This window comes from Tachyglossus aculeatus, chromosome 21 (assembly GCF_015852505.1).
Source record: "Tachyglossus aculeatus isolate mTacAcu1 chromosome 21, mTacAcu1.pri, whole genome shotgun sequence".
NCBI lineage: Eukaryota > Metazoa > Chordata > Mammalia > Monotremata > Tachyglossidae > Tachyglossus > Tachyglossus aculeatus.
The window spans coordinates 19,913,753-19,938,123 of NC_052086.1; the positions used below are offsets into that span (position 1 = coordinate 19,913,753).

The 24,371-nt window shown below is 48.5% G+C and overlaps 1 protein-coding gene across 1 annotated transcript in view; it reads right to left on the reverse strand.

Annotated features, from left to right (window-relative positions):
* PES1 (pescadillo ribosomal biogenesis factor 1) overlaps nt 1–21,547 on the reverse strand; it is a 38,981-nt gene extending 17,434 nt beyond the window's left edge. The window contains exons 1-6 of the mRNA XM_038762830.1: nt 21,488–21,547; nt 15,454–15,533; nt 13,490–13,643; nt 12,081–12,190; nt 5,101–5,272; nt 4,917–5,006 (exon numbers count right to left, since the gene is read on the reverse strand). Coding sequence (XP_038618758.1) covers nt 4,917–5,006; nt 5,101–5,272; nt 12,081–12,190; nt 13,490–13,643; nt 15,454–15,533; nt 21,488–21,511 — 630 coding nt within the window. The 5' untranslated portion in view covers nt 21,512–21,547. The remainder of the gene's footprint in view (nt 1–4,916; nt 5,007–5,100; nt 5,273–12,080; nt 12,191–13,489; nt 13,644–15,453; nt 15,534–21,487) is intronic.
* Nucleotides 21,548–24,371: the final 2,824 nt, after the last annotated feature.

The following is a 24,371-nucleotide window of genomic DNA, read 5'->3' on the forward strand; positions in this document are numbered from 1 at the left end:
CACCAACGTGGTCACACCCTCGACCTCATCATCTCCTACCGCTGCACTGTGTCCACCCTCACCAACTCTGAAATCCCTCTCTGACCATAACCTTCTCACCTGCCTCCTCACTCCCATTCCTTTCCCCTGTAAATCTATATTACTTCCTCACAGAGACCTCCGCTCTCTTGACCCCATCCATCTTTCTGAGCGCCTCACACCCCACCTCGCCTCATTTCCTCTCTACCCAATCTTGATGATCAGATTACTGCCCTCAACTCTACCCTCTCTACTCAGCTCAACTCGCTCGCTCCCCTTTCCCTTCGCCTCTCTCGTACCACTAACCCACAGCCCTGGATCACAGCCACTGTCCGCCTCCTTCGCTCTTATGCTTGAGCTGCCGAATGCTGCTGGCGAAAGTCTAAACACCATGCCAACCTCGTTCCCTTCAAGTTTATCCTTTCCTGCCTTAACTCTGCCCTCTCCTCTGCCAGACAAAACTATTTCTCCTCCCTTATTAACACCCATGCCCATCATCCCCGTCAGCTGTTCCGTACATTCAATGCCCTTCTCAGGCCCCCGGTTCCTCCCCCTCCTTCTTCCCACACCCCAACGATTTGGCCTCCTACTTCATTAATAAAATTAAATCCATCAGGTCTGAGCTCCCCAAAGTCACTCCCCACCTTCTCCAATCCCCCAGCTCTCAACCTTCTCCTCCTTCCCTCACCCTCAACGATCTGGCCTCCTACTTCATTAATAAAATTAAATCCATCAGGTCTGAACTCCCCAAAGTCACTCCCCACCTTCTCCAACCCTCTCCGCTACTCTCCCATCCTTCCCAGCAGTATCCTCAGAGGAGCTCTCCTCCATTGCTCTCAAGTGTTACTCCGGCCACCTGTGCTTCTGACCCCATTCCCTCTCATCTTATGAAATCTCTCGCTCCATCCCTTCTCCCCTCAACTTCCATCTTCAACTGCTCACTCTCCACTGGCTCCTTCCCCTCCGCCTTCAAACATGCCCACGTCTCTCCCATCCTAAAAAAACCCTCTTGACCCCACCCCACCTTCTAGTTATCGCCCTATCTCCCTACCATTCCTTTCCAAACTCCTTGAACGAGTTGTCTACACGCGCTGCCTAGAATTCCTCAACAACAACTCTCTCCTCGACCCCCTCCAATCTGGCTTCCGTCCCCTACATTCCACGGAAACTGCCCTCTCAGAGGTCACCAATGACCTCCTGCTGGCCAAACCCAACGGCTCCTACTCTATCCTAATCCTCCTCGACCTCTCAGCTGCCTTCGACACTGTGGACCACCCCCTTCTCCTCAACACGCTATCCAACCTTGGCTTCACAGACTCCGTCCTCTCCTGGTTCTCCTCTTATCTTTCCGGCCATTCATTCTCAGTCTCTTTTGCGGGCTCCTCCTCCCCCTCCCATCCCCTTACTGTAGGGGTTCCTCAAGGGTCAGTTCTTGGTCCCCTTCTGTTCTCTATCTACACTCACTCCCTTGGTGAACTCTTCGCTCCCACGGCTTCAACTATCATCTCTATGCTGATGACACCCAGATCTACATCTCTGCCCCTGCTCTCTCCCCCTCTCTCCAGGCTCGCATCTCCTCCTGCCTTCAGGACATCTCTATCTGGATGTCTGCCCGCCACCTAAAACTCAACATGTCCAAGACTGAACTCTTTATCTTCCCTCCCAAACCCTGCCCTCTCCCTGACTTTCCCATCCCTGTTGACGGCACTACCATCCTTCCCGTCTCACAAGCCCGCAACCTTGGTGTCATCCTCGACTCCGCTCTCTCGTTCACCCCTCACATCCAATCCATCACCAAATCCTGCCGGTCTCACCTCCGCTACATCGCCAAGATCCACCCTTTCCTCTCCATCCAAACCGCTACTCTGCTCGTTCAATCTCTCATTCTATCCCGACTGGATTACTGCATCAGCCTCCTCTCTGATCTCCCATTCTTCTGTCTTTCCCCACTTCAAACCATACTTCATGCCCCTGCCCGGATCATCTGTGCTCTGGGCGTGTTACTCCCCGCCTCAAAAAACTCCAGTGGCTACCAATCAACCTACGCATCAGGCAAAAACTCCTCACTCTCGGCTTCAAGGCTGTCCATCACCTCGCCCCCTCCTACCACACCTCCCTTCTCTCCTTCTCCAGGCCAGCCCGCACCCTCCGCTCCTCTGCCGCTGATCTCCTCACTATGCCTCGTTCTTGCCTGTCCCACTGTCGACCCCCAGCCCATGTCCTCCCCCTGGCCTGGAATGCCCTCCCTCCACACATCCCCCCAAACTAGCTCTCTTCCTCCCTTCAAAGCCCTGCTGAGAGCTCACCTCCTCCAGGAGGTCTGGGAAGGAGGTCTGGGAAGCCCCCTCCTTCCTCCCTCCCTCCTCCCCCTGTCCATCCCCCCCGCCTTACCTCCTTCCCCTCCCCACAGTACCTGTATATATGTTTGTACATATTTATTACTCTATTTATTTATTTTATTTGTACATATTTATTCTATTTATTTTATTTTGTTAATATGTCTTGTTTTGCTGTCTGTCTCCCCCTTCTAGACTGTGAGCCCGCTATTGGGTAGGGACCGTCTCTATATGTTGCCAACTTGTACTTCCCAAGCGCTTAGTACAGTGCTCTGCACATAGTAAGCGCTCAATAAATATGACAATGAATGAATTAGCCCAACCGGGAGGTGAGTCTTGGATCAATCAATAGTATTTATTGAGCATTTGGCTGTGTGCAGCAGGGTGTACTGAGCGCCTGGGAAGAGTTCAATATTCTAGAGTTGGTAGACGTGTTCCCTGCCCACAAAGAGCTTAGAGTTCAGAGGAAGAGATGGACACGAATATAAATTCTGGATATTGTACATATGTGCCATAGGACTGAGGGAGAGGTACCTAGAGCTCAGAGAGTAGAGATCCAAGAGCACAGATGATCAGTCAATCGTATTTATTGAGCGCTTACTGTGTGCAGAGCACTGTACTAAGCGCTTGGGAAGTACAAGTTGGCAACTTACAGAGACGTTCCCTACCCAACAGTGGGCTCACAGTCTAGAAGATGATGCAGAAGGGAGAGGGAGCTGGGGGAAAGAAAGCCTAATCTCTTGGAGCTGATGAGCTAGGCAGGAAGAGGTCGACCCATGGAATGATACTGAGGAAGGACCAAATAGGCCTTCCCATCCACAGTGAACGGGAAGTTGGAGGAGAGGCCCACGTTCCAGCAGCAGCCTTCCTGGGATCACCTCGAGGACCATGCATTATTCTGAACCAGGAAAAGACGTCGAGCAAAAAGCCCCCCCGGAACATCCGGCAACAAGCTTCTTCCCTCAGCTAGAGCCGGGCGGTGGCACAGGAAGACTGCTCGGGGGGAAGGCAGGAAGCCGCGGGGACCGGAGAAGAATAAACTTATTCCCCCTCCCCCAGGCAGCTGTGTGGCCAACTCCTGGACCCTACCACACAGGCTCCCCATTCACCAACGAGAAGGAGCTCGCACAAAGGAAGTGCCTGAGCTTTCCAAGTGGCGGGGGGAGGGGATGGAAGGAGGAGGGGCCGGAAACGGCCCCCAAGATGCCGCAAAATGCAACAGCCACGAGCCCTAGAAATCTCTCAACTTCCTGACCTCTCCTTCCTTCTATCAATCCGGATTAGGAGGTAAGGATGGTTCCTAAATAAGCCTAGACTAGAAAGGATGATCACAGGCTTGGGTGTGTCTGCTGCTGCTCCTTGGCCCCAAGCTGTTTATGACCCCGACTCCCAATGTAATGATTGACAGGAGGCTCCATTCCAATGCGCCCGTCCAAATGCCCTTTACCCACTGAGGAACCAAACCCGGAGATCTCCCCACCCCAGAACGGAGCTGCTCAATTGATAAAATGAGTCAACAGGACAAGGAGAATAAGGACACGTGAGGAGCCGATCCCACGAACCCAGGAGAAAGTCCCAGATTCCCGCTGTTCGACAGAACTGAGAAAGGAGCACAGCCTAGTGGAAAGAGCACAGGCCTGAGAGTCAGAGGACCTGGGTTCTAATTACTTGTACATATTTACTACTCTGTTTTTATTAATGATGTGCATATAGCTATAATACTGTTTATTCTAATGGTTTTGACACCTGTCTACATGCTTTTTTTTGTTGTTGTCTGTCTCCCCCTTCTAGACTGTGAACCTGCTGCTGCGTAGGGACCGTCTCTCTATGCTGCCGACTTGTAAGAATAATAATAATAGTGATGGTATTTGTTAAGCGCTTACTATGTGCAAAGCACTGTTCTAAGCACTGGGGAGGTCACGGGGTGATCAGGTTGTCCCACGGGGGGTTCACGGTCTTAATCCCCATTTTACAGATGAGGGAACTGGGGCACAGAGAAGTGAACTGACTTGCCCAAAGTCACACAGCTGACAACTGGCAGAGTGGGGATTTGAACCTAGGACCTCTGACTCCAAAGCCCGGGCTCTTTCCACTGAGCCACGCTGCTTCTCTAAACTTCCCAAGCGCTTAGTACCAGTGCTCTGCACACAGTAAGTGCTCAATAAATACGACTGAATGAATGAATGAGTGAATGAATGAATCCTGGCTCTGCAACTTACCTGCCGTGGGCAATTCATTTAACTTCTCTGGGCCTCAGTTCCCTCATCTGCAAAATGGGAGTGCCATAGCTGTGCTCCCTCCTACTGAAACTGTGAGCCCCGTGTGGAACCTGCTGATCTTGTATCTACCCGCCCAGTACAGGGCCTGGCAATTTAGTAAGCTTTTAAAAAACACCACAGTTATTATTACTCTCCAACTAAGACCGGCAAATGATGCTGCAGGAGACCCAAGAGGGCTCCCGTGGCACTGGGCGCCCGGTAAGTCATCCACTGATGTTGAGTAAAGCCCTAAAAGGGTGAGGCCGAGGGGAGACGGGCAGGGGCGAGGAGTGGAAATACTCACATTGTGGGCGAAGGCATAGGGGGTAATCCACACAACCGGCTGCCCCAGCACCTCTGCCTGATAGTAAATCCCTTTGATGGACAGAAACACCTGAGGAAATGGAAAAGGGAGGACACTGAGCAAGAGAAGATGCGGAGAGGGGGGAAAAGCGGAAGGGGAAAGTGCAAGAGGACTCCGGACTCACCTTTCGCAGGGAGCGGGAGGCAATGATGTAGTTAAGAAACTCCACTGTCAGACGGCGGCAGAGTTGAATGGTCTGCACGTGGCACTTGCCCGTTCGGGGAAAGGTGGAAAATAAAAAGCACATGGACAGGGCGTCGTCCAAATCCCGCAGGGCGTCGATGAAGGTCGGGAACCTGGCATCGGGGAGGGAGAAGGACAACAGAGTGACGGGTGAAGGAGAATCTCACAGGGCTCAGGAAATCCAAGGAATCCCCTTTCTCTCATGTGCAATTTACTTTCCCCCCTTATTCATCCTTCCATTAGTATTATTGAGCACTTACTGTGTGCAGAGCACTGTACTAAACACTTGGGAGAGTACAATACAAGAATAAACAGACACATTGCCTGCCTACAATAAGCTTACAGTCTAGAGAAGCAGCGTGGCTCAGTGGAAAGAGCCCGGGCTTTGGAGTCAGAGGTCATGGGTTCAAATCCCAGCTCTGCCAATTGCCAGCTGTGTGACTTTGGGCAAGTCACAATCAATCAATCAATCGTATTTATTGAGCGCTTACTGTGTGCAGAGCACTGTACTAAGTGCTTAGGAAGTACAAGTTGGCAATAGATAGAGACGGTCCCTACCCAACAGTGGGCTCACAGTCTAGAAGGGGGAGACAGAGAACAAAACCAAACATATTAACAAAATAAAATAAATAGAATAGATATGTACAAGTAAAATAAATAAATACATAGAGTAATAAATATGTACAAACATATATACAGGTGCTGTGGGGAAAGGAAGGAAGTAAGGCGGGGGGATGGAGAGGGGGAGGAGGGGGAGAGGAAAGAGGGGGCTCAGTCTGGGAAGGCCTCCTGGAGGCCTTCTCTGTGCCTCAGTTACCTCATCTGTAAAATGGGGATTAAGACTGTGAGCCCCCCGAGGGACAACCTGATCACCATGTAACCTCCCCAGTGCTTAGAACAGTGTTTTGCACACAGTATGCGCTTAATAAATGCTATCATTATTACTAGAGGAAAACAGCCATCTAGCCACCATAAATTTGAGATGGCACACACAACTCACTCTGGGGGCACGAGAGGGAGGCGGACATTAATAGAAAGAAATAAATTACTGATATGTACGCAAGTGCTGTGGGGCTGGGAGGGGGGAAGAACAAAGGGAGCCAGTTGGGGTGATGTAGAAGGGAGTTTGGGTGGCATCTTAGCTCTTGTCCTTCTGGCTGAGGTCTAATTGGGAGCATCTGATTTTTAACCTCTTCTCTCGAAAATCTTTTAGACTGTGAGCCCACTGTTGGGTAGGGACTGTCTCTATATGTTGCCAACTTGTACTTCCCAAGCGCTTAGTACAGTGCTCTGCACACAGTAAGCCCTCAATAAATACGACTGATTGATTGATTGATCTGTAGCTCCAAAAGATGGTGGTGCAGCCCTCAGGGGTGGGGCACTACAGCACTGCCTTCTGCTGGGCAGGCTGCACTTCAGAAGCAATGGGCACAAGCCCCTCTTCCTCTAATCTCTTAGTGAAAGTGCCAGGGTGGACACCCTGTAGGTGTTGGCACCTCCAACAAATAAATAATAATAATGGTATTTGTTAAGCACTTACTATGTGCCAAGCACTGTTCTACGCACTGGGAGAGATACAAGGTAATCAGGTTGTCCCCCGTGGGGTTCAGTCTTAATCCCCATTTTACAGACGGGGGAACTGAGGCACAGAGAGGTTAAGCGACTTGCCCAAGGTCACACAGCTGAGAAGGGGCGGAACCGGGATTAGAACCCACGACCTCTGACTCCCAAATCCATGTTCTTGCCACTGGGCCAAGCTGCTTGTAAATAATGGATAATACAGGGAAGCCAGCCTAACAGGGTGGGATCTAGCCCAACCTGATTCCAAGCAACAGACTGGGGACATCGGGGCTCTGACGCTATGCAGGGATCAGCCTGCATGCGGTTGGGGACACCCCCCCACCCCCCGCCCCCGCCCCCCCGAGAAGCAGCATGGGGCAGTGGGTAGAGCATGAGCCCAGGACTCATAAGGTCACAAGTTCTAATCCCAGCTTTGACGCTTGTCTGCTGTGTGACCTTGAGCAAGTCGCTTTACTTCGCTGGGTCTCAGTTACCCCATCTGTCAAATGGGGACTAAGACTGGGAGCCCCAGGTGGGACAACCTGATTACCTTGTACCTACCCCAGTACTTAGAACAGTGCTTGGCACACAGTAAGTGCTTAACAAATACCATATTTTTTGTTTTTCCCTGGGCCTTAGTTACCTCATTACTCTATTACTCTATGTATTTATTTATTTTAAATAAATAATTTGAACCTCGCCTCGTGTATTATTTTGAGAGATGCTGTGTGGCCTAACGGATAGGGCACGGGCCTGGGAGAAAGAAGGACCTGGGTTCTAATCCCAACTCCACCATCCCCATCCCCCCGGCCCTACCGCCTTCCCCTCCCCACAGCAACTGTATATATGTTTGTACAGACTTATTACTCTATTTATTGGACTTGTACATATTTACTATTCTGTTTATTTTGTTAATAATGTGCATCTAGCTTTATTTTTATTTATTCTGATGACCGGACACGTGTCCACGTTTTGTTTTGTCTGTCTCCCCCTTCTAGACTGTGAGTCTGTTGTTGGGTAGGGACAAGCCCCCTCCTTCCTCTCCCCCTCCTCCGCCTCTCCATCCCCCCCCCCCCCGCCTTACCGCCTTCCCTTCCCCACAGCACCTGTATATATGTATATATGTTTGTACGTATTTATTACTCTATTTATTTATTTTACTTGTACATATCTATTCTATTTATTTTGTTAATATGTTTTGTTTTGTTCTCTGTCGTCTCCCCCTTCTAGACTGTGAGCCCACTGTTGGGTAGGTACCATCTCTATATGTTGCCAACTTGTACTTCCCAAGCGCTTAGTACAGTGCTCAGCACACAGTAAGCGCTCAATAAATATGATTGATTGGTATGTTGCCAACTTGTACTTCCCAAGCACTTAGTACAGTGTTCTGCACACAGTAAGCGCTCAATAAATACGACTGAATGAATGAATGAATGTGGCTGCTCTGGAACCTTGGCAATAATAATAATAATCATGATGGCATTTATTAAGCGCTTACTACGTGCACTTCTCTGTGCCTCAGTTCCCTCATCTGAAAAATGGGGATTAAGACTGTGAGTCCCACTTGGGACAGGGCTGTCCAACCCGATTTGCTTGTATTCACCCCAGCACTTAGTACAGTGCCTGGCACATAGAAGCACTTAAATACCACTATTATTATTACTATGTATCTCATTTCATCTTGCCCCCTCTAGACTGTGAGCTCATTGTGGGCAGGGATTGTCACTGTTTACTGTTGTGTTGTACTTTCCCAAGCGCTTAGTACGATGTTCTGCACACAGTAAGCGCTTAATAAATACGATTGAGTGACTGAATGAATGAATCTTTCACCAAACCGTTCCACTTTATTTTTAGATTCTCAGCCCCTGGAGGGCTAGGGACAGTGTCTAACTCTCACCAGGGCTTTTTTTTCCCAGTGCTTAGTGCAGTGCTCTGCACCCAGGAAGAGCTTAGTACAACAATTAAAAAACTATAGTCAGCCAGCTCTTGCAGAACACATGTTGGGATGGAAGGAGGTGGCAAAAGTGCGGCACATTATCTGGACGAGACCCACCTGTCTGGATAAAACATCATGCGCTATTGGAGTTGGTCAGATTAAGTCCTAAAACGCTTATTACAGTGCTCTGCACACAATAAGCACTCGTTAAGTATGATTGAAAGAATGAATAAATACGCCAGGTTTCCTTCATCAGGAAAGCAACTCTTATGTTATAAGAATAGGAAGAAGAGACCCGGGGGTTCCCAACGGGAAAAACTGGAGTGGTAATGGAGTTGTCCTGCAGCTCAAAGAGGACACTGCCTATGGTGAGAGTGCAGAAAAAAAATGTAGTGTGACCGCACAGGGTGCTTCATTTGCAACCATAGGAGTTGATCATAGGTCACCATGCCAGGAACTCTGGTTGCTTGATGGATTCCCTTCAGGTAATACAACAAACTGCCCCTTGTCTTCAGATCTGACTGAAGTCTGGGCTCCTCCTCCTCCTATGGAGAAGCAGCGTGGCTCAGTGGAAAGAGCCCGGGCTTTGGAGTCAGAGGTCATGGGTTCAAATCCCGGCTCCGCCGCCTGTCAGCTGTGTGACTTTGGGCAAGGCACTTCACTTCTCTGTACCTCAGTGACCTCATCTGTAAAATGAGGATTAAGACTGTGAGCCCCACTGTGGGACAACCTGATCACCTTGTAACCTCCCCAGCGCTTAGAACAGTGCTTTGCACATAGTAAGCTCTTAACAAATGCCATTATTATTATTATTATTATTCTCCAGCTGCTCTCTTCCTCTGCTTCTCACCCCAACTGAGGGTGGCTCTTGGCCTTCTCTTTTCACTTTACACCCACTCCCTCTCCCCTGGCTCCGGCTACCCCCTCCGTATAGATGACTCCCAATGTGCCCCACCAGCTCTGACCTCTCTCCTTCTGCACAATCTTGCATGTCCTATGTCCTCCCTGCTCCAAGACACTGCTAGCTGGATGGCCCAGCAGCACCTCCTGCTCATTACGTCCAAAGCTTGAACTTCTCGTCTTCCCTCCCAATTCTTCTCCTCCGCCTAACTTTCCCATCACCCTCGACACCACCATCATCCTTCCCATCTCAGAAGTTCACCACCTCAGCGGCGCCCTGGAGTACTCACTCCCTCCTACGCCTTCCTTTTCAATCCCCGTCTTCAAACCTGCCAAATCCTATTGGATTTTTCTCCGCATCATTTCCAAGCTCCAATCCTTCCTTCTCCCTCCAAAAGACCAATACCCGGGGGTCAAGGCACTTCCCATATCCTGGCTGGATTACTTCACCGGCCTCCTCACTTGTCTCCCGGCCTCCAGTCCTCCCCCTCTCCCGTTCATACTTCAATTTGCCACCTAGACCATTTTTCTAAGACTGGGAGCCTCTTGAGGGACAGGGTCCGTGTCTAATTCCCAACTGTGTGTTCTTTCCCAGCGGTTAGTACAGTGCTCTAAACACAGTCATCACTGAACACTATTACTACTATCACCAAATCCAGTGTATGCTCCCAAGCACTTATAATACATGGTATGCACTCAATACCATTGATTGATTAAATATTGAAGAGGAAGTGTGTGTACATAAGTGCCATGCAAGACTGCGTCCATTCACATCCCCCAACTCCTCCAAAACTTTCAATGGCCGTCCATTTCTTTCCTCATCAAGCGAGAACCTTTGATCGTTTGCTGTAAGCCTGTCAATCAGCTCTTTCCCTCTATTTTCGGCCACCTTTTATTCTTGTTCCTGTCACTGTGCCCTATTCTCATTTCACCCAGACGGTTTCCTGCCCTCGCCTTTCCCCCAGCCTGGAAGTGCCTCACACTTCCAGCCCACCAGATCAGCTCTCTTCAGCTTCAAAGTCCTTCTGAAATCACACTGCTAAGAAGTCTCCCCTGATTACTCTCTCATCCTCCTGGGGTTGGAGCCCCCCAACACCTGCCACTTCAGCATTTCTGCAGCACCTAACAACAGGTCCACTCTACCAATTCTGTTATATTGTACACTCCCACGCGCTTAACACAGTGCTCTGCATACGGTAAGCGCTCGTCAAAAATGATTGATAGATATACATCGTACACTTCCTCTAATTTACTCAATCAACCAAGGGTTTGCACATAGTAAGCGCTTAACAAATACCATTATTATTATTATTTATTGAGTGCATACTGTGTATTAAGTACTTCAGAGTGTACACTAAAGCAGGTAGCAGTTGTGGTAACAATGCTTATTAAGCACTTACTATCAGTCAGTCAATTGTATTTAATGAGCGCTTACTGTGTGCAGAGTGCTTGGGAGGGCACGCTATAACAATAAAAAGACACACTCCCTGCCCACAGCGAGCTGACAGTCTAGAGGGGGAGACAGTCATTAATATACATACATTACAGATATGTACATAAGTGCTGTGGGGCTGGGGGGGGGGGGGGATGAATAAAGGGAGCAAGTCAGGGCAGTGCAGAAGGGAGCAGAAGAGGAGGAAAGGAGGGGTCAGTCAGGGAAGGCCGCTTGGAGGAGATGTGCCTTCAATAAGGCTTTAAAGGTGGGGAAGAGTGATTGTCTACTGTCTGCAGAGCACTATACTAAGCACTGGGAAAGAATACAGAGTTGGGAAGTAGATACGGACCCTGTCCCTCGAGAGGCCCACAATCTGAGTTGGTAGACACAACCCCCTCAAGGAGCTTACGATCTCTGAGGGGTTGACTGTGCCTCTCTGCTCGGCTGAGCAATTTGGACCCTTTTAGTTTAATTAAGAAAACAACCCGGTCACTTCTGGATCATTCACCCTTCTGAAGGAAGCGCGGAAAGACACCACCACCTGGAACTGAAATTTACAGGTGCCCAGAACTTCTAAGAAGCACGATGGTCCCAAGTGCTACTGAACCAGGATGCTGCAGACACTTGGACCTTTGAATACCATACGAGACGATCGAGTGAGATTTCCCTTCTTCGGTCAAGGTCCCGAGCGGGCGGCTCAGATCTGACCACAGGTTTGTGCTCCGGGAGCACGTTCTAACTCAAGCAGTCAGGCTACACCAAAGGCCTTGTGTCAAGCCCCCGGGCAGGAGCCTGGGACTCAGGAGACCCAGATTCTAGTCTCAGCTCTGCCCCGGCCTGCCATGCGACCTTGGGCACATCACTTAAGCGTCCCTGGGCCTCAGTCTCCTTATTTGCAAAACGGGGATAATACCTGCTCCCCCCATCTTTTCAGGACTATGGGGTTCGAGAACTGGGCCCCACGGCCCAGTCTGATCATCCCCTATCTATTCCGGGGCTCAGCATATAGCAAGCCTACCACAAAAGACACAACTGTTGGCAGTCCAGGTGACATGTTTGCCGCAGTTCTTCTCTTAGATGCCCAGCTCACCTCTCCTTGATGATGTGGTCAAGTTTGTAGCTGGGTTTGTTATCTTTCAGGCGCTCCACGGTGTTCCATTCGCTTTTTCCGTATGCCTTTCGGAGCTTCCGGACAAATACCTGAGGGAAGAAGGGAGAACGGGTCAGAGTGGTGGAAACGGCCTTCCGAACGCCACCCCGGAGAGCGCCTGGTTTGAGAATCTGAAAGAGCAAAGCCCCTGGGATCTGTCATGCGTTTCCTTAAGCAGCACAAAACCTTAAAGTCGCGTAGCCTTCCTGTGAGCAAAAACTGGTAGCATTCCCATCTTCCACACCAGAAAAAAAAGACCCAGAAGTCAAGTAACTTATCCTGCATCCCAAAGCCAGGCCTCACGGCCAGTCTCATGTTGCTTTTTCCTACTGGAAGGACTTCAGAATCCAGGCTAGCTTCTGCCACTTCAATGTTATCCCCGTCTGCTTCAACCCAGTCCTCTCTCTGGCTTAAAAATTTGGCAATAGCAGCAGCACTTAGTGGCTAGAGCTCAGGCCTGGGAGGAGGACCTGAGTTCTAATCCTGGCTCTGCCACTTGGCTGCCGTGTGACCTTGGGCAAGTCACCTCCCCTCTCTGGGCCTCAGTCCCCTCATCTGTAAAATGGGGATTAAGACTGGGAGTCCCATGTAGGATGAGGATTGTGTCCAACCCAACTGACTTGTATTTCCCCGGCACTTAGAAGAGGGCTTGGCATGTAGTAAGCACTTAACAAGTACCACAATTATTACCTCCCTAATTGGCTCCCATGCCCAAAGCCCCTACGGACCGTCCCAGACCCCAAGTCCCCTTCTCAGCTCCCAGTGTCCCCAACGCCTACCTCTAACCCCAGATGCCCTCGCCCACGGCTCTAACGGTCAAAGAGAAATCACCAGGCGGGGACTTCCCCAGTGCCACCCTCACCTCCCAACATCCCCCCAACTCCGGCTTAGTTCCGCTCTTCTCTTTCCCAGCACTCAGCTCAATGCGCCATTTTGCTGCAGTTTGTCAAACCCACCCACACCTAAAATGTTCCTCCAGGAGGACCCCAGACCTCCCCCGAACCCTCTCCAGAGTCACGGCTTTCCCCACCCACGGCCCTCAGGATCTGGATCTTACTGCCACCACCCAGCCGGCCGCCAGGATTTCATCAAATGGAGGGCCCACCACCACCTGAAGCCCCACAGATCTAATACTACCCCATACACTCCCCCTCACTTTCCCTCCACAGTGGAAAGACGCACACATACCCCACCCCACCCCCAGGCCCAAAACTTTGGTATTCTTCTTAAGAGGCAAGTAAAGACGACGACAAGCCTCTGAAAACTACAGGGCAGCAGGATATCCTCTAGGAGGACAGGAAACCCAACCAATCACGACCCCCCAAATCCCCTGCAAGAGCTGACGATACCTTATACTCTCGGAATTTGTTAACAATGGGCTCGTGAAGTAGAAACTTGATGTCCTTGAGGAGGTAAAAGGTGCGGGCTGCCGTGGAGCCCTTGTTGACCTTCTTCTTGTGTTTAGGCTCATGGGGATAAATCCCTTTCAGGATACACAGGCGCCTGGAGTAGCAAAGAGAAATCCATGTCAGCCTTCTCACTAGCCTTCTAAACTCCTGAGGTGAGGGATTACAGGGAGCCCTGCCACAACCCAGACTGTTCCAACTCTCCAACTTCTATTGCCAACTGTAAAATGCAAAATAACTAATAAAAACACAGGCTCACAGTCTTAATCTCCACTTTACAGATGAGGTAACTGAGGCACAGAAAAGTGACTTGCCCAAGGTGACAGACAAATGACAGGGCCAGAATTAGAACCCAGTTCCTCCTCACCATTTGGTTTGGATAGCTTTCATTCTACGTCACCCTGACTCGCTCCCCCGTCCCAGCCCCACAGCACTTATGTGCAGATCTGTAGCTTTATTTGTATTGATGTCTGTCTCCCTCCATCTAGACTGTGAGCTCGTTGTGGGCAGGGAATGTCACTGTTTATTGTTGTACTTTCGCAAATGCTTAATACAGCGCTCAATAAATACGACCAAATGAATGAAATCTCTTAAAGAGAAGCAGCATGGCTCAGTGGAAAGAGCACAGGCTTGGGAGTCAGAGGTCGTGGGTTCTAATCCTGGCTCCGCCACTTATTGATGCCTGTCTACATGTTTTGGTTTGTTGTCTATCTCCCCATTCTAGACTGTGAGCCCACTGGTGGGTAGGGATTGCCGAATTGTACTTTCCAAGCGCTTAGTACAGTGCTCTGCACACAGTAAGCGCTCACTAAATATGACTGAATAAATGCATAAACTTAGCTATGTGACTTTGGGCAAGTCACTTCACTTCCCTGTGCCTCGGTTACTTCATCTGTAAAATGGGGATTAAAACTGTGAGCCCCAGGTGGGAGAACCTGATTGCCTCGTATCCCCCGACAGCGCTTAGAACAGTGGTTGGCGCATGGTAAGCACTTAACAAATACCACCGTTATTATTATTACCGAGCGCTTAGAACATATTAAGCACTTAACAAATACCATCACTATTATCACCCAGTACACTCCAGTGTTCATTGTCCCATTACCCAATCTGTGGATTACTGCTAGACTCCCGCTAGACTGTGAGCCTTCTAGACTGTGAGCCCACTGTTGGGTAGGGACCGTCCCTATATGTTGCCAACTTGTACTTCCCAAGCGCTTAGTGCAGTGCTCTGCACACAGTAAGCGCTCAATAAATACGACTGATTGATTGATTGATTTTATTCTATACTCAGCACCTCACTAGATGGTGCACCAAAAATCCAAATGAGTCAACCTGAATACTTGGTGTTACTCTGGCAACACGGTGAGGGAGAGGTTGATATGACTAATGCAAACGTATCTATAATAATAATAATGGCATTTGTTAAGCGCTTACTATGTGCAAAGCACTGTTCTAAGCGCTGTTGGGGGATACGAGGCAATCAGGTTGTCCCACCTGGGGCTCACAGTTTTAATCCCCATTTTACAGATGAAGTAACCGAGGCACAGGGAAGTGAAGTGACTTGCCCAAGGTCACACAGCAGACATGTGGCAGAGCCGGGATACGAAAGCCAAGCAGGGGCCAGGAGAAATCTATAGATTTCTTACCAGAATTTATCACTTATCAGAACAACCCCTGCTCCACAATCACTCTGAAAATCAAGGATGAGTGGAATCCAGCCTTTGGGATGTGCTGTCAATCCTGCCCCCCAGACTGTAAACTTGTTGTGGGCAGGGGATCATGTCTACCCATTCTGTTATCTCGCACTCACCCAAGTGCTTAGTACAGTGCTCTGCACACAGAAAGCGCTCAATTAATACAACCGCTCACCTGATTCCTCTTCCCTGACGTCCTTCGCCTCTTACCTGAAATCCGCAAGACTGAGCTGCAGCTTCTTCCTGGCTTTGTTTCTGGTGATATAGTTGGTGGCGGACCCTCGCTCATACTTGGCAGAAAAAGGAACAGATGTCCGTTAACCGTTAGTGTCCGCGCAAGCCTGAGTGAGTTCATTTTTCAGGTCGAGAAGTCCAAGGGATCGGGAGAGAGGGCTGGTGACGGGACACAGGCTTTCTGCGACTCTAATACCACCTCACTTCCGTGCGTTTTGGGCCCCTGAATAACCCCTCATCCTTAATAGATGCTCTGAATATTGAGCACACAGTAAGCGCTCAATAAATACGATTGATGATGATAATAGATAGGTAAGCGGGATGAATTACTTAATTCTGGCTGAGGAAAAGGAACGTCGCTGGGTGCCGCAATCTAGACTGTAAGCTCTTTATGGACAGGGAATGTGCCTGCCAATTCTGTTGTATTGTGCTCTTCCTAGCACTTAGTATCGCGCTCTGCTCCCAATAAGTGCTCAATAGATGTCAGTGAATGATTGGCTCTGTCACCAAGTTCCTCTAGCCTCTTGCCACATGGAAAATCAGACTTTGGAATGGGTCTAGGCTCCGGAGATCAGGGCATGGTTGGGGGTGGCACAGCAAGCTCAACAGTGCTCTGCACACAGTAAGCGCTCAATAAGTACGACTGATTGATTGATTGATTGATTGATTCTCCAACTGGTGCCCTGGGGAATCCCGGACGGGGCGGACAAGCCACGTCCTCGACCGTCACCCGCGGGAAAAGGAGTCAGCGGGATCTCTCAATAACCCTCCAAGCTGTAGCAATAACAACAACGATGATGATGATGGTATTTGAGGACGGGCCTGGGAGACAGGGGTCGTGGGTTCTAGTCCCGGCTCCGCCACTTGCCTGCTGTGTGACTTTGGGCAAGTCCCTTCACTTCTCTGTGCCTCAGTTACCTCATTTGTAAAATGGGAACTGAGACTGTGAGCCCCCCGTGGGACAACCTGATTACCTTGTATCTACCCCAGTGCTTGGCACATAGTAGGAGAGGAAGCGTGGCTCAGTGGAAAGAGCCTGGGCTTTGGAGTCAGGGGTCATGGGTTCAAATCCCAGCTCCGCCAACTGTCAGCTGTGTGACTTTGGGCAAGTCACTTCACTTCTCTGGGCCTCCGTTCCCTCATCTGTAAAATGGGGATGAAAACTGTGAGCCCCCCGGGGGACAACCTGATCACCCTGCAACCTCCCCAGCACTTAAAACAGTGCTTTGCACATAGTAAGCACTTAACAAATACCATTCTTATTGAGTCACTTCACTTCTCTGTGCCTCAGTTACCTCATTTGTAAAATGGGAACAGACTGTGAGCCCCACGTGGGACAACCTGATTACCTTGTATCTACCCCAGTGCTTAGAACAGTGCTTGGCACACAGTAAGCGCTTAAAAAATACCAACATTGTTATTATTAAAAGCTTACTACGTGTCAGGCACCATACGCAGCACTGGGGTGGATACAAGCAAATCAAGTTGAGCACAGTCCCTGTCCGACGTGGGGCTGACAATTTCAACCCTCCGTTTTCCAAATGCAGGAACTGAGGCACAGAGAAGTTTGGTGCCTTGCCTAAGGTCACACAGCAGACAAGTGGTAGAGAAGCAGTGTGGCTTAATGGAAAGCCCGTTGTTGGGTAGGGACCGTCTCTATATGTTGCCAACTTGTGCTTCCCAAGCGCTTAATACAGTGCTCTGCACACAGTAAGTGCTCAATAAATACAAATGAATGAATGAATGAATGAATGAATGAATAGAAAGAGCCCGGGGAGTCAGAGTCCGTGGGTTCTGATCCCGGTTCTGCCACTTGTCAGCTCTGTGACTTTGGGCAAGTCACTTATCTTCCCTGTGCCTCAGTTACCTCATCTGTAAAATGGGGATTAAGACTGTGAGCCCCACCTGAGACAACTTGATAACCTTGTAATAATAATAATGGTATTTGTTAAGTGCTTACTATGTGTGAAACACTATTCTAAGGGCCGGGGGGGATACAAGGTAATCACGTTGTCCCACGTGGGGCTCAGTCTTCATCCCCATTTTACAGATGAGGTCACTGAGGCACAGAGAAGTGGATTGCCCAAGGTCACACAGCTGGCAAGTAGTGGAACTGGGATTCGAACCCATGACCTCTGACTCCCAATCCCGCGCTCTTTCCAATGAGCCACGCTGCTTGTACCTCCCCCAGCGCTTAGAACAGTACTTGGCACATAGTAAGCGCTTATCAAACCCCACCATCATTATCCAGAATTAGAACCCATGACTTTCCAACTCCCAAACCTGTGGTTTAGCCACCAGGCCATGCTGCTCCTCTGGAAACTCGTTGTGGGCAGGGAATGTGTCTGTTTATTGCTATATTGTACTCTCCCAAGTGCTCAGTACAGTGCTCTGCACAGTCAGGGCTCAACAAGCAGAGAAGCACTGTGGCTTAGTGGCAAGAACCTGGCCTTGGGAGTCAGAGGTGGTGGGTTCTAATCCCGCACCGCTACTTATCAGCTGTGTGACTTTGGGCAATTCACTTACCTTCTCTGTGCCTTGGTTCCCTCATTTGTAAAATGGGGATTGAGACTGTGAGCCCCACATGGAACACCCTGATTACCTCATATCTACCCCAGCGCTTAGAACAGTGCTTGGCACATAGTAAGCGCTTAATACCAACATTATTACTCTTTGTGCCTCAGTTTCCTCATCTATAAAATGGGGATGAAGACTGTGAGCCCCACGTGGGACAACCTGATAACAATAATAATAATAATGACATGTTAAGCGCTATGTGCCAAGAACTGTTCTAAGCGCCGGGGGGATACAAGGTGATTAGGTTGTCCCAAAGGGGTTCACAGTCTTAATTCCCATTTTACAGATGAGGCAACTGAGGCCCAATGAAGTGATTTGCCCAAAGTCACAAAGCTGACAAGCGGCAGAGCTGGGATTAGAACCCAGGACCTCTGACTCCCAAGCTGGGGCTCTTTCCACTGAGTGCTCTGCTTTCAAGTGCTTAGTCCAGTGCTCTGCACACAGTAAGCGCTCAATAAATACTACTGAATGAATGAATGTATCCCCCTGGTGCTTAGAACAGTGCTCGGCACGTAGTAAGTGTTTAACAAACACCATTATTATTACTATTACTAGAGAAGCAGCGTGGCTTAGTAGAAAGAGCATGGTCTTTGGAGTCAGTGGTCATGGGTTCAAATCCCGGCTCCGCCACTTGTCAGCTATGTGACTTTGAGCAAGTCACTTCCTTCTTTCATTCAATAGTATTTACTGAGCGCTTACTGTGTGCAGAGCACTGTACTAAATGCTTGGGAAGTACAAATTGGTAACATATGAGAAGCAGCGTGGCTCAGTGGCAAGAGCCCCGGGTTTGGAGTCAGAGGTCATGGGTTCAAATCCCGGCTCCGCCACCTGTCAGCTGTTTGACTTTGGGCAAGTCACTTCACTTCTCTGGGCCTCAGCTACCTATCTGTACAATGGGGATTAAAACTGTGAGCCCACTGTGGGATGACCTGATCACCTTGTAACCTCCCCAGCGCTTAAAACAGTGCTTTTTTGCACATAGTATGTGATTAATAAATGCCATTATTATAAGCGCTTAGTACAGTGCTCTGCACACAGTAAGCGCTCAATAAATACGATTGAATATAGAGACAGTCCCTTACCCAACAGCGGGCTCACAGTCTAGAAGGGGGAGACAGACAACAAAACATATTAACTAAATAAAATAAATCACTTCTCTGTGCCTCAGCCACCTCATCTGTAAAATGGGGATTAAGACTGAGAGCCCCACGTGGGACAACCTCATCACACCGTAACCCCCCAGCGCTTAGAACAGTGCTTTGCACATAGTAAGCGCTTAACAAATACCATCATTATTATTAGTACAGTGCTCTGCACACAGTAAGCGCTCAATAAATACGATTGAATGAATGAATATAGAGACGGTCCCTACCCAACAGTGGGCTTACAGTCTAGAAGGGGGAGACAGACAACAAAACTTATTAACAAAATAAAATAAATCACTTGTCTGTGCCTCAGTCACCTCATCTGTAAAATGGGGATTAAGATTGTGAGCCCCACGTGGGACAACCTGATCACTCCGTAGCCTCCCCGGCGCTTAGAACAGTGCTTTGCACGTAGTAAACGCTTAACAAATACCATCATTATTATTAGTAGTAGTACAGTGCTCTGCGCACAGTAAGCACTCAATAAATACGACTGAATGAATGAATATAGAGACGGTCCCTACCCAACAGCGGGGGGCTCACAGCCTAGAACGGGGTGACAGACAACAAAACACATTAACAAAATAAAACAAATCACTTCTCTGTGCCTCAGTCACCTCATCTGTAAAAGGGGGATTAAGACTGTGAGCCCCACGTGGGACAACCTGATCACTCTGTATCTCCCCAGCGCTTAGAACAGTGCTTTGCACATAGTAAGCGCTTACCAAATACCATCATTATTATTAGTAGTAGTAGTCCAGTGCTCTGCATACAGTAAGCGCTCAATAAATACGACTGAATGAATGAATATAGAGACGATCCCTACCCAACAGCGGGCTCACAGTCTAGACGGGGGAGACAGACAACAAAATATATTAACAAAATAAAATAAATCACTTCTCTGTGCCTCAGTCACCTCATCTGTAAAAGGGGGATTAAGACTGTGAGCCCCACGTGGGACAACCTCATCACACTGTATCCCCCCAGTGCTTAGAACAGTGTTTTACACATAGTAAGCGCTTAACGAATACCATCATTATTAGTAGTAGTACAGGGCTCTGCACACAATAAGCGCTCAATAAATCAATCAATCGTATTTATTTATTGCGCGCTTACAGTGTGCTGAGCACTGTACTAAGCGCTTGGTAAGTCCAAGTTGGCAACATATAGAGACAGTCCCTACCCAACAGCGGGCTCACAGTCTAGAAGGGGGAGACAGGCAACAAAACACATTAACAAAATAAAACAAATCACTTCTCTGTGCCTCAGTCACCTCATCTGTAAAATGGGGATTCAGACTGTGAGCCCCACGTGGGACAACCTCATCACACGGTATCCCCCCAGTGCTTAGAACAGTGCTTTGCACAAAGTAAACGCTTTAACAAATACCATCATTAGTAGTAGTAGTACAGTGCTCTGCACACAGTAAGCACTCAATAAATACGACTGAATGAATGAATACAGAGACGATCACTATCCAACAGCGGGCGCACAGTCTAGAAGGGGGAGACAGACAACAAAACATATAAATAAAACAAATCACGTCTCTGTGCTTCAGTTATCTCATCTGTAAAATGGGGATTAAGACTGTGAGCCCCATGTGGGACAACCTCATGACACTGTATCCCCCCAGCTTTTAGAAGAGTGCTTTGCACATAGTAAGCGCTTGACAAATGCCATCATTATTATTAGTAGTAGTACATATCTATTCTATTTATTTTATTTTGTTAGTATGTTTGGTTTTGTTCTCTGTCTCCCCCTTCTAGACTGTGAGACCACTATTGGGTCGGGACTGTCTCTAGATGTTGCCAACTTGTACTTCCCAAGCGCTTAGTACAGTGCTCTGCACACAGTAAGCGCTCAATAAATACGATTGATTGATTGATTAATTTGTTTTATTTTGTTAATATATTTGGTTCTCTGTCTCCCCCTTCTAGACTGTGAGACCACTATTGGGTCGGGACTGTCTCTAGATGTTGCCAACTTGGACTTCCCAAGCGCTTAGTACAGTGCTCTGCACACAGTAAGCGCTCAATAAATATGAATTATTTATTGACAAAAGAAAACAAATCACTTCCCTGTGCCTCAGTCACCTCATCTGTAAAAGGGGGATTCAGACTGAGAGCCCCACGTGGGACAACCTCATCACACTGTATCCCCCCCCCGCGCTTAGAACAGTGTTTTGCACCTAGTAAGCGCTTAATAAATTCCATCATCATCATCATTATTATTATTTATTATGGTTATAAATAAAAGCGATTGAGGAAGAGGTGAGGGGCGACCGTTACCTTCTTCTTCTCGAGGCCGCCCATGGTGCAGGCCGCTGTCGGGCCTGCTCCTCCCCCACGTGGCTGCCCAGGGGCCTCGAAGGACCCCTAAGGACCCCAACTTCCGGCGCCGGGGGCTGCCCCGCGCGGCGCCTGCTCTCACTCCGCCCCTCCGCCCCGCAGTACGGAGCCCCATACCGGAGAACCGACCCCGGATCGACACCGAGAGCGATTGATCGGTCTCGCCGCTCCTATCGCCCCGGAGAACGGCGGCGGAGAGGGAAAGTCCCAGTTCAGGCAGAGCGTCGGACACCCCGGAGGGCCGCGGGGCCTGGAGCTGAGGCTAAGGCCCTCCCGGTGCATGCTGGGAGGCGCGGCTGAGGCCTGATCAATCAATCAATCAATCCTATTTATTGAGCGCTTACTGTGTGCAGAGCACTGTACTAAGCGCTTGGGAAGTACAAATTGGCAACATATAGAGACGGTCCCTACCCAACAGTGGGCTCACAGTCTAGAAGGGGGAGACAGAGAACAAAACCAAACATACTAACAAAATAAAATAAATAGGATAGATATGTACAAGTAAAATAAATAAATAAATAAATAGAGTAATAAATCCGTACAAACATATATACATATATACAGGTGCTGTGGGGAAGGGAAGGAAGTAAAATGGGGGGTGGAGAGGGGGACGAGGGGGATTGATTGGTCAAAATCAATCGTCTGTATTGAGCGCTTACTGTGTGCAGAGCACTGTACTAAGCGCTTGGGAAGTCCAAGTTGGCAACATATAGAGACGGTCCCTACCCAACAGTGGGCTCACAGTCTAGAAGGGGGAGACAGAGAACAAAACCAAACATACTAACAAAATAAATAGAATAGAATAAAATAAATCATAATTGTGATGGCATTTATTAAGCGCTTACTATGTAATAATAATAATAATGTTGGCATTTGTTAAGCGCTTACTATGTGCAAAGCACTGTTCTAAGCTCTGGGGGGGGGATACAAGGTGATCAGGTTGTCCCACAGGGGATTCACAGTCTTAATCCCCATTTTACAGATGAGGGAACTGAGGCACAGAGAAATGAAGTGACTTGTCCAAAGTCACACAGCTGACAATAATAATAGTAATAATAATAATGGCATTTATTAAGCGCTTACTATGTGCAAAGCACAGTTCTAAGCGCTGGGGAGGTTACAAGGTGATCAGGTTGTCCCACGGGGGATTCACAGTCTTAATCCCGATTTTACAGATAAGGGAACTGAGGCACATAGAAGTGAAGTGACTTGCCCAAAGTCACACAGCTGACAATTGGCGGAGCTGGGATTTGAACCCATGACCTCTGACTCTAAAGCCCGGGCTCTTTCCACTGAGCCACGCTGCTTCATAATAATAATGATGGTATTTGTTAAGCGCTTACTATGTGCCAAGCACTGTTCTAAGCACTGGGGAGGGAACAAGGTTCAGGTTGTCCCACCGGGGGCTCACAGTTTTAATCCCCATTTTACAGATGAGGCAACTGAGGCCCAGAGAATCAATCAATCAATCGTATTTATTGAGCGCTTACTGTGTGCAGGGCACCGTACTAAGCGCTTGGGAAGTACAAATTGGCAACATATAAAGACGGTCCCTACCCAACAGTGGGCTCACAGTCCAAATGTGAAGTGACTTGCCCAAAGTCACACAGCTGACAAGTGGCGGAGCCGGGGTTTGAACCCATGACCTCTGACTCCAAAGCCCAGGCTCTTTCCACTGAGCCATGCTGCTTCTCTAAGATGATCTAGACTGTGAGCCCACTGTTGGGTAGGGACCGTCTCTATATATTGCCAACTTGTCCTTCCCAAGCGCTTAGTACAGTGCTCTGCACACAATAAGTGCTCAATAAATACGATTGAATGAATTAATGAATGAATGATCATAATCATTCATTCAATCGTACTTATTGAGCACTTACTGTATAAATACGATTGATTGAATTAATGAATGAACGATCATAATCATTCATTCAATCGTATTAAATGATCATAATCATTCAATTGTATTTATTGAGCGCTTACTGTGCGCAGAGCACTGTACTAAGCTCTTGGGAAGTACAAGTTGGCAACATATACAGCCGGTCCCTACCCAACAGTGGGCTCACAGTCTAGAAGGGGGAGACAGAGAACAAAACAAAACAAATTAACAAAATAAAATAAATAGAATAACTATGTAAAAATAAAGTAAATAAATAAATAGAGTAATAAATACGTACAAACATATATACATATATACAGGTGCTGTGGGGAGGGTTCTAATCCTCCCTCTGCCAAGCATCAGCTGTGAGACTCTGGGCAAGTCAATTCACTTCTCTGTGCTTCAATTACCTCACCTGTAAAAGGGGGGTTGAGACTGTGAGCCCCACATGGGACAACCTGATTACCTTGTATCTATCCCAGCGCTTAGAACATCATCATCATCAATCGTATTTATTGAGCGCTTACTGTGTGCAGAGCACTGTTCTAAGCACTTGGGAAGTACAAGCTGGCAACATATACAGTCCATACCCAACAGTGGGCTCACGGTCTAGAAGAGTGCTTGGCACTTAGTAAGCACCTAACAAATATCAGCATCAGCATCATCACTTACTATGTGCCAAGCACTGTTCTAAGCACTGGGATAGATATAAGGTAATCAGGTTGTCCCAAATGGGGCTCACAGTCTTCATCCCCGCTTTACAGATGAGGTAACTGAGGCCCTGAGAAGTGACGTGACTTGCCAGTGGTCACACAGCAGACAAGAGGCAAAAATCAGGATTGGAGCCCAGGTCCTTCTGGCTCTCAGGCCTGTTTTCTATCCAATCAATCAATCGTATTTATTGAGCGCTTACTGTGTGCAGAGCACTGTACTAAGCGCTTGGGAAGT